Here is an 11,006-nt window from a genome sequence, read left to right as displayed (position 1 = left end):
CCAATGAATGAACCCAATAGTACGGTATGACTTAAGTAACAAAATGTAAACACACAGGTCATGTGACGACGATCCGGGTTTCAGCATCCGTGTAACGTTTCGTGGGGAATTCCTTGGGACTGACAAAGCTATTTATAGATCTATAGCTAAATATCTACATATCTATCTATATCTCTATAAATAAATGTATATATATATATAGTTATATATATATATATATATATATATATATATATATATATATATATATATATATATATATATATATATATATATATATATATGGGGGTGGGTGTGTGGTTGTGTGTTAAAATCCAAAACTATTTAAGTTTTGTCTTACCATAAATGAGTGCTGCTTTGCCACACATCAAGATTTCCCCAACATTAGACAAGAGAATCCACTAGTTAGTAAGGAACAATTCACACGTAACACTGACGTGTTGGGCGTGTGTGTAAGTGTGTTCTGCGTGTGTTCTGCGTGTGTGTGTGTGTGTGTGTTGTCGTACCAGCTGTGTTCCTTGAATGAAGAAAAAAATATATGAAAATCAATCAAGCGTACAGCCTGACATATGTGCCCGACCTTTTTACCTTTGCGTGTTGTGTCATGTTTTATTGACGTGATGTGATGTGTGTAGTTTGAATATTCGTGTGTTTCTGTTTATGTGAATGGGCGTATGCTTGTATTTGTATGTTTGTGTGGTTATTGTGTTCTTTTGTTTAAGTTGGTATGTGTGTGTGCTTGTGTATATGCGTATACTTAAATGTGGTTGTGTGTATGTGTGTGAAAGTGTGTCAGTGTGTATGTAATTAGGGTAATCAATTAAGAACAACTGGCTGATTCGTTATACCCCCACCCCCACCCCTGTATGCACACAGCGAATAACTGAATACGACAGCTGGACCAGATCGTTACGTTATAAAATTACCAAAGTGAACGGATACAACAATGTTGCTTATTGTTAGTAAGCTGAGAGGTAATTTATTAGATAACATTTTATGCATGAGGACGACTCACAAGTGGTATGGAACTCAGAGATCTGAGCTCAAGACCTAATGGTCAGTCAAGGAGCTAAGCTCTTAGATTCTGGTGACATAATTAGAATTACCCAACCTCACTGAGTAGACTACCCGGGTAGATGCTGGGGGTATTAGCAACACTCCCCCTTTCTGAGTTTCTGGGGCACTGACACCCCCTGAATTATTTTTAAATAAAAATATATATTATAGCCAGTGTCCGCCTCATCCCCCTCCCCCCCCCCCCCCGCCGAACATTTAAAATGCACCTACCTATGGAGGTTCAAAGTGCTATTCCCCTCCCGGAGATAAATGTATAAAAGAAATCCTGCCCCCTCCCCCATTGAATGCCTATGCCCTCTCAATGTACAACTAACAAAGCAACTAAAATACTGCTACAAATTTGAAGTTATATTTGACACGGTAAATTATCCACTTTCATTAAAAGAATCAGTTAACGTAGCTAAAAATAAATTAAATTCAGTTAAAGAAAACTACATTTGGAAGGGGGGGGGGGTGACATATCCTATACTTATTTATTTTACCATCAGGAGTTCAATCCCTTTGTTAAAGAAGCGAAGAATTGTTAAGAAAGAAAATAAAATAGATGGTTTTAACGTTTACATTCTATTGAATAAACCGTTTGGTCTTAAAGTTATTGGTAGTTATGCTTTGTTTAGTCACAAAATCTGATGTGTCTAGTAAACTTAAATCGAATCTCGATAAATATATATTGAATAGTATTGATTTTTTGAAGTCAGTTGTCCTCTACACCAGGGGTTCCCAACTCTGTGCCCGCTGAACGATTCGTATGTGCCCGCCTCTCACTATTCGACAGAGACAGAATTTTTTTCATAAACATTATTTTAAAATATGATTTATTTTTATTCATTTGTTACAGTTTTTTTTTTGACTGCCTAGGGTTATTAAATATGTTCGATACTTGTCTAGCGGCGAGCCAGACTGCACTATTTACGTTTTGTAAATACATTTCTCTGTGTGTATGCAATTTGAAAAAAATGCCAAATAATTTTATTATTTTGAAACATTATTGCTTATTATTTATTAATACACTATGACTATAAGAAAATAAGAAAATAAATTATGGGAAAATGACAAGTTATGAAAGGAGTGTGTCGATTTAAAATAGGTGGTGCCCGCCACCCTACAGATATTTTAGAATGTGCTCTAGAGTAAAAAAAGGTTGGGAACCCCTGCTCTACACATTGACAACTGAGTCTCATAATTAAGAGATTGATTTTCACTGAAGAAATTGAATTAGTTATAATACACATGAACGTCAAGATTAGTTGAGAGGTTGATTAAGGTTTTAAGTTGTTTTGGCGGTTAAGTAAGTGATCGACTGAACTTCAACGTCAACTTTAAGATCGTAGAAAGCGCCCTGACATAAATGACCCCGAATAACCTTTAACCCAGCTGATAAGTCCGTTTGGCTTTATTTAAACAGCAACCATCGATTATGGTTTGTTTTACATCCACAATTCAGGTGGGACTGACAGTGGTGTAGGCAAGACTTTGTATTGGGGGGGGGGGGTGCTTTATAAAATCCCATATATTCTGTGGTCAAGGGGAGGTCCTAGCCCTCCCTTATTAACACCCCACTACCCACGCCCCTGACAACCGGAATATTATTTACCGAAATAAGATATTACTTTATTTGCTTACAAAGGTGACCCAATCGAGTATTAAGTCATGTATACACAAAGATGTATGACGTAATCAGCTCAAGAATACTATATTAAGCACACTCATTTTCTCATCGTTCTTTACACGCGATTTTCGCAATGAGAAAAGTTTAGGTCCGTTACCTAAAATAATTGTACTGTAATTTTTCTCTCAAGTGACTAAAGAAGTATTTTAAAATGTTGAAATTGAACGTAGTCGCGTTCCTTATTTTACTGAGCTTAGACATAGCCCGCTCGGCAATCACAAAGCGCAGCCCTCTAAAAGTTGCCGCTTTTAACATCAAAGGTTTCGGGGACGCCAAAATGGCTGACGTTGGCAACCAAATCTCGAGCATTCTCGCCAACTTCGACGTTGTTCTCGTGCAGGAAGTTCGAGATAAAGATCTCTCCGCCTTAGACGCGTTGAAAACATTACTAGGCTCAGACCTATGGGATTATGTATCGAGCTCGCCGATTGGTCGATCGCCTTACTATCAAGAGCAGTATGTGTTTTTCTACAGAAAATCTTCCATCAATGTTTTGGGGAGTTTCCAGTACAACGACACCCTGGGGGACGTGTTTGAGCGGGATCCCTTTGGGCTGATGATTGAGTACTACTCCCCCGCTGCCAGTCATAAAGTGGGGGTCGTTGTCCTGGGCGTCCACACGCAACCTGAGAATGCTGTCGCTGAACTGCAGGTAAGTTTTAGAGCGATTTTAATCCGCTACAATTGTATTGTATCATCTTTTCCTTTTTGTGCCCAAGACACATAGAGCCACCACAGAAAGCTCCCTCCCATTTTGTCGGTCTCCGATAATTTTCCTGGCAGTCCCCCATGACAGTTTTGCCATTGCCAGTTGCTTCCCCGCTGTGCGCCTCCCTTGACCTTCCCTGTTTTCTTTTTTCGTGTGAGTCCATTTTATTACCATTCCTGTAATGTCATCTACATTTATACAATCTTATTATATAGCACTTTCATAAAGAACAATCGAAATCTAAATTGTTGAGAAAGAAAAACTAAATTGGGATTGAAAGTGCCTTTATACACAACAAGTTTACGTATATCCCTAACTCAACTTTCCAAATGCGTCTTTATAAAAGAATACGTGCCAATTTTTAAAATTAGTTCTACATATTATTTTCTTTTCTTTTGTAGAATGTAGAATTTCAATGCGGTTTCATAAATATATATTCGTTAATTTTTTGTATTACAAATAACGTACTTAATAGCTCTTGTGATAAAACTGGTACCCAAACATGTCATAGGTCAACTTTTAATAAATTATACATACATATATATATATATATATATATATATATATATATATATATATATATATATATATATATATATATATATATATATATATATATTAGTAAAAGACAATGAAAAGCATTCAATATGCACTAGGATATTTAATCATTATTGTTCTGATTTTTTAGGCTCTTCCGGTTGTTATGGCCTCAGCCAAAACCCAGTACCCAGCCAGCTCGGGGGTTATAGCCATGGGTGACTTTAACGCCGACTGTGCTTACGTCAGCAGCACAGAGTTATCCAACCTGGAAGTGTTTACCTCCCCTGCCTATCGCAGCCTGATCCCGCACACGGCCGACACGACCACGGCCACCACCACGGACTGCGCTTACGACAGGGTGGTCATTCAAGCCGGAACTGACGTCATCGCTGACCAGGCCGGGGTGTTTACTTCTGGTACCACAGCTGAAGTCGCCGCTACCATTAGTGACCATTACCCGATATCTTTTCGATTGAACTAATCTTAAGACTTTTTGGTTTTTGCATTCTGTCTGTGAAAAAATAAAGATACTTTACAAAGCGTTTGTGGAGTAACTATCTAAGTACGCTTTTTTCTATTACGACTTTTTTCAGTGAGGTTGTTGACTCAATGCCGGCGCCACCACATAATGTGTGTTGCTACTGTATAAGTCTCCTTGTTTTCTTATATATATATATATATATATATATATATATATATATATATATATATATATATGTATATATATATATATATGTATATATATATATATATATATATATATATATATATATATATATATATATATATATATATATATATATATATATATATATATATATATATATATATATATATATATATATATATATATATATATATATATATATATATATGGATAACAACTGCCGTACTATTTTTTTTACTCGAGTTCTTGTGGACACATAGGTTTTTTACTTTCTCGTATATACGAAGTATAGAGAAAGTCTAGTAATCGCTTTACACCTCACTGATTTACACACACACACACACACACACACACACACACACACACACACACACACACACACAGAGACACACACACAGACATACGGACAAGATTGCAAAATTATGTTTTTCCGTATCAGTGAGGTTTAAAACGTCGAGATTTGTAAAAATCTCTTTTTTTCCCACGATTACAAGACTTTTTGTATACTTCGCATATACGAGAAAGTAAAAATAGTAAATTAAAGAAATAAAAACTTAAGCCTTAAAACAATTTAAAAATTTATATTTTTAGAATCAATCTTATAAAATGTGCAACTCCAGAGAACTTGAATATAATTTTTTGAGTTTAACGATACATTCATATTTATCTTCTTTAAGCCTAAGTTATATTTAGAAATTTCACTTTCGTAAAACAAACATTGATTAGCGTTACAGAAACACCGTGATCGATAGCTATTTGTTTACAAAACTTTGCAGATAAAGTTTTTAAATAACATAATGCTATTTTTAACATGTCCTAGTTCTGCCATTTTGCTTTAATTTTGTACAATAAAATGCATATTAGCCTATCGAATGTTATTGTTTATGTTGCCTTTAACAACGTGAAAACCAAATTGCTTTTGCCTCTATTTTAAATTCTGTTTAATTACTGAAAATACTAAAACATAAAAAAGACCAATAAATAAATCAGGATGAATTTTTATAACCGTATTAATTTTAGTTACATCACGCATGATTTTTAAATATTTAGTGGGCCTCTCAAATACCTTTGACCAGGGGCGTAGCGAGGGGGGGCGGGGGGTGCTTACCGCACCGGGTGACACCATTTAGGGGGGTGACACCAAGGAAAAAAATAGCAAAATATATAGAGAAAAACGTGAGGGGTGGGGGGTGCAAATCGAAAGTTTGAGAGGGGGGGGGGGTGCAAATCGAAAACGTGAGGGGGGGGGGGTGCAAATCGAAAGTTTGAGGGGGAAAATGTGTCGCCGGGAAGGGTCGCTGCGCCTCTGGGGGGGTGACACCATTAAGTGCCGCACCGGGTGACACCCGACCTCGCTACGCCACTGCCTTTGACAATGATGAACCGAAAACATGTTGCTCACGCGAACGTACGCTTGTGTACCTATTATATATGTAGAGTGCGCATATATACCTGGGTGTCACGTGGACACTCGTCAGTTATCTGGAGGCACGTGTCGAACTGGGCCGCGTGCGTTTTCAACAAGGAAAGTCCAATTTCCATGTTGAGGATTCATAAGAGGCATTAACAGATTGATACTTGTCACCTCTTTACTTGGACGCTTGTCTATCTATTAGCTTCACTCAGGACCTTTAACGGCTAAATCTTCTTAGCTATTTAAAGTGGACCCCGTGCTCTAGATATCCCCAAGCTGAAAGTAAGCTGGAGACCAGTACCTTGAAGTTGACCTTTGTGCTACTTCGGCCATGTCAAAAGATAGCTGACTAATTTTTAAAAACTATATATTAAAAATTCTACCGTTCGAGTATTTTGTTACATTGTTTTTTACAAGCTTTTATTTAACTCACTTCGTCGTCAGTCTGTCGTCAGTCTGTCGTCAGTCTGTCGTCAGTCTGTCGTCAGTCTGTCGTCAGTCTGTCGTCAGTCGGTCGTCAGTCTGTCGTCAGTCTGTCTGTGGGCGGACACTGTTAAAAAAATATATATTTTCTATATAAATTTCATTTAGTTCGGGGGGGGGGGGGGTCTCCCCCGAAGAGATGCCTGGAAGAAACTCTGCTCTCCAAACCTAGTCCAACACACCAAACCGACGCACATTTGTGTGAGGTTTTCATCAAAATGTTACCAATCGTGTATTTTTAGACGTGTGCCTTGTTTTCCAGAAGATTAATTAAATGTGAACAGTTTCGGCGGTTCATTTCTTGGATCTTAGTTGTTGGGGCGCTGGTTTGTCCACACTACCAACGAGACCTCCAGTGCATGCTGTAAGCTTCAGTATACGCTGATCATCCCGCCGCCACGGCCCAGTCGTCAGGGAAGTCGCGTGGCTCTTGGGGCCATATCGGTTACATTTCTTCAAGGGTGATTGGCGCAACCAATGTTTAGATTTAGTCATCGAATGTAGTAGCGAGACTCATCCCTAGTGTAGTGTTCACTTTTAAACAAATGTAGGGGCTAAACTGCTCATGTGTGATGCGCTCCGGATTGCTCTGCCGCCGTGGATTCAGGTAGTAGTCCTGTTGGTCCTGTACAGGACACACAATAAGATAGCCACTGGGGATGTCGGGGCGCTAAAGCACCGCCACTCCAATATGTAAACAAATGTTAAGCCTATGACAGAAACCTTGCGGAGCTGTACTCAACAGCTTCCCAAACTTTCATGGTGATCAGATGGATGGCGTAGTAATGTATAAAAGACAGAAACATATTTTACACACATACACTTGATTTACGGGCCATCCACAAATGACGTCACGCTTTTTAAAACGATTTACAGAAAGCCAGACCCTCACCCTCTCTTCTTAATTACGTCATTTATTAATAGTAATTGACTATACATAAAATTCAATTAGTTCATTTAGTAATAAATAACCTTTTCTTAATAATATAAAAAATAATCTGACCTACCATGTTTTTACTATGCAAGTAAATTGAAATCTGCTGACCAGTGCTTGCTAGTGTCTGACAAAATGTGCTGAAGTGGTGAATGCACGGTTAGAAAGTTCACAAACGATACATTTATCTATTCGATACTTGCGATGTTAAGAAAGAGGGGTGAGATGGGGGTCGGCTCGGAAAGAAACTTGAAAGGTACAACAAAAGTGCCGATGAACATTAATACTACCGAATTTAGGATGGTCACTGCTACATTTCCCAAAGCTATTAAAAAAAAACTTACTCAATGGAGATAATTCAAAGTATACATTACAAGTTTACGATCCCATTTCCTGTAAAAGCAAAATCAAGTAAACTTATATAAAACCGAAATTACAAGTACTATGTTCTCTATAATTATATCTTTTACACTTTAGTTTGTGTAGCGGTTTTAATGTTTTCGGAAGAGCGTGCTATAGGGACTTTAAAATAAAGAAAATCGTACCGCAGCTACAGTATTTTTTTTTACAAACCAAACACCAAGTCCAAAATGCACGAACACGAAGTTTAAAATTTAAAAAAATATTAATTATGGTCGGCTGTGTTCCCCCAAAGTGGCCTGGACCCCACCCCCCCCCCACTCCCGGTGCGTGCGTGGTGTGGCAGCATGGTAGTTCCGCCCCTACGTCCACCCAGGTTGTAGCTTGCTTGTATGTATTGGATACGAGACTCTACGTGGTGCCATATCAACGGAATTTTATATTTTGTTTTCCCATTACAGTACAGGAATCTCCTTCCAGAAAGGTGATTTACACCATCCCACCCACCGGCGACACAATCAAGGCATCTGACCATATCAATAGACCACTGTTCTTACAATACCATGAACATCATCAGGTCCAAATCAATACTTTTGTATTTTGTCAAGACACGATATAATTTTAACAATGGATCAATGCGTGGATTCCAAGATGAAATCCTTATGTTATCAATATAAATGGGATAAATAAGGTGTAATGCAGTTTTGGTTTAATAGCTCTTGTAGTGTCAGTTTTGGTTAGTTCTTTTTATTTAAATTACACACAAACACACACACACACACATATATATATATATATATATATATATATATATATATATATATATATATATATATATATATATATATATATATATATATATGTGTGTGTGTGTGTGTGTGTGTGTTTGTGTGTGTATGTGCGTGTGTGTGTCATCTGTGAAGTTGGAGGTTTTTGTTCGAATCTAATTTTATACGCTTTTTCTTTGGTTGATGAGTTTTGTTCGAAAGTAATTTCAGATAGGCCCTTATCGTGTGGTTGGGTATTTTGATTGAAATATGCTTTGACTACAAATTGCGTTTCTGCTTAACCAATTTTGACACGTCGCAAGTGGAAGTCTTTGAAATCAACCCAGCATAGCATTTCTCTGATGCGTGTGGCCTTACATATACCTGGCCTTTGTGCACTTGTGCACAGTTGTTTAGACACCTGTCTAGCACACTGGGTCACGTGTTTCGTTTGATGGTTTAGTGCTCATTAGTCTATTCTGTTCACGGACGCTGAACCTTTTTAAAGAGATGCAACACAAAGAATTGTATTATTTGTGTTGTTTCCACTCACGAATGCTGATATCATATGAGTGGTATACAGATGTAAAGAATGTAATTAAATTGCCAACTGGACAATAAGGCTGGCCACATTTTTTTCTGTTTAAAAAAAAATAGAAATGGGTTAAGGACTATCCTATCGTTATGGTCAAGTGCAGATGGGTCATAGGGAGATGACGTGGGTTCCCCGGTTGACAGAATGCTGATTTTACAATACAAATGTAGATTCGTCTATTTAAAGTTGAACACTTCTTTGGGTACATGGTAAATACAAATGGTAGCTGCAGTGAGGTTAATACAATTAGTAATAAAACAGATAGTGTTAGTTACCTTACAAGTTAAAGACAATGGGTGCATGGTGTCACCATCAGGGGTGACACCAGCCCTAGTGACGCCGCTGAATTAATGCTCGGATAAGAATATTACGAAAATAAACAGCATCAAACACGTAGGCCTAGTGCTGCCGGATTTAATTCTGTTGTACATATAAATTAATTAATGTGCAAGCGATACATCTTTTAAAAAACTTCCGTTATTTAACTTTAATTCTCTATGAAAAGTGTCGTTATATTAATTTCTAATTCCATGCAAAAGCGGTGCTATAATTATTAATGTAATAATATTTCATCTAATATATAAAGCTCAAACGGATTCCGTCTCTCTCTCTCTCTCTCTCTCTCTCTCTCTCTCTCTCTCTCTCTCTCTCTCTATATATATATATATATATATATATATATATATACTGCCGGTCTCGGCCAGGCCCTGCACTGGCCTCTGTGAAAAACCTATTTGTAAAGGACCATGACATGCGTGTTTAGTAATCGGCATATATCCGGCAATACCCGAGTTTAGGAAATATATTACTTTTCGAATTAAACCTAACGGTGATAAACAAAAACGCAAACATGACACAAACCCAACCACAAATACATACACAAAGAACACACAAACACAAAAGCAAACAAAAAAAGCAAACGAAAAAAAAACACAAATCAGAAAAACACAAAACTAACTACAAACGCAAACCTAAACCCAAACACAAAGAAAACACAAACGCAAACATACACGCAAAATCGCACCGGCTGAACCACCTGATTCAACTTAGTAACCGACTTTAGTACCCTAACTTAATAATAGTCTTTTGGACTCACTTATACAAACGCTATGTTGCACACATTCGTTTAAAGAGTGTGATAGGCTGTGAATGAAAATGGTTACTATAGTCGTTCACTAAGTCGAATCCGTGGCGTCCTCTGGCGCCCCGACAGGTTGCTATTTGGCGCCCCGGGCCTTCCCGTCAACTCTATGGAGCCTACGTTCGGTTTAGTGAGTTCAATAGACTTATGATAAGGTGGGGTATTATAGTCAATGGGATTTGGGCAGAGTGGGGTTTGGCGCCCCGTCTATAATGTAAGCTCTATGAGTTTATGTTTGCATTTAAATTTGAGTTTATGTTCTGCGTTATTGTTTACGTTTAGGTTTACGTTTGCCTAATTATTAGCATTTGTATTTCCATTTGCGTTTGTGTTTGTGTTTGCGTTGGAGTTTGTGTTTGCATTTCTGTTTGTGTTTGTGTTTTGTTTGTGTTTATGTTTTCGTTTGTGTTTGTTTATGTGTTTGTGTTTGCTTTTGTGTTTGCGTTTATGTTTGTGTTTGCGTTTTTGTGCTTGGAATTGTGTTTGTATTCGGGTTTCCATTTGCTTTTTTGTTTGCGTTAAGTTTGCGTTTGTTTTTGTGTTTTGGTTTTGGTTGGTTGAGGTTAGTGTTAAGTTTTAAGTTAGAGTTCGGTTTAGGGTTATGTGTTCTTTTGTCAAACGTCAATGCCAGTTATATGCTGCTTACTAAA

General features: G+C 37.5%; 1 protein-coding gene across 1 annotated transcript; it reads left to right on the top strand.

The window, feature by feature from the left end:
- The first annotated feature begins 2,805 nt into the window (after nucleotides 1-2,805).
- Nucleotides 2,806-4,551, top strand: LOC131928716 (deoxyribonuclease-1). Its single transcript, XM_059284805.1, has 2 exons — nucleotides 2,806-3,398; nucleotides 4,144-4,551. The coding sequence occupies exons 1-2, from the start codon at nucleotides 2,898-2,900 to the stop codon at nucleotides 4,474-4,476; spliced, it is 834 nt and encodes a 277-aa protein (XP_059140788.1). The 5' UTR covers nucleotides 2,806-2,897; the 3' UTR covers nucleotides 4,477-4,551.
- The last annotated feature ends 6,455 nt before the right edge of the window (nucleotides 4,552-11,006 follow it).

This window comes from Physella acuta, unplaced genomic scaffold (genome assembly GCF_028476545.2).
Source record: "Physella acuta isolate Inbredline_101_S28 unplaced genomic scaffold, ASM2847654v3 ptg001534l, whole genome shotgun sequence".
NCBI classification, from domain to species: domain Eukaryota; kingdom Metazoa; phylum Mollusca; class Gastropoda; family Physidae; genus Physella; species Physella acuta.
This window is presented reverse-complemented; position numbering and strand designations above follow the sequence as displayed.

Coding starts and splice junctions, on each gene's coding strand:
- LOC131928716 (XM_059284805.1), top strand. CDS start 2,898: ATGTTGAAATTGAACGTAGTCGCGTTCCTTATTTTACTGAGCTTAGAC. Junction 3,399..4,143: donor ATGCTGTCGCTGAACTGCAG/GTAAGTTTTAGA, acceptor CTGATTTTTTAG/GCTCTTCCGGTTGTTATGGC.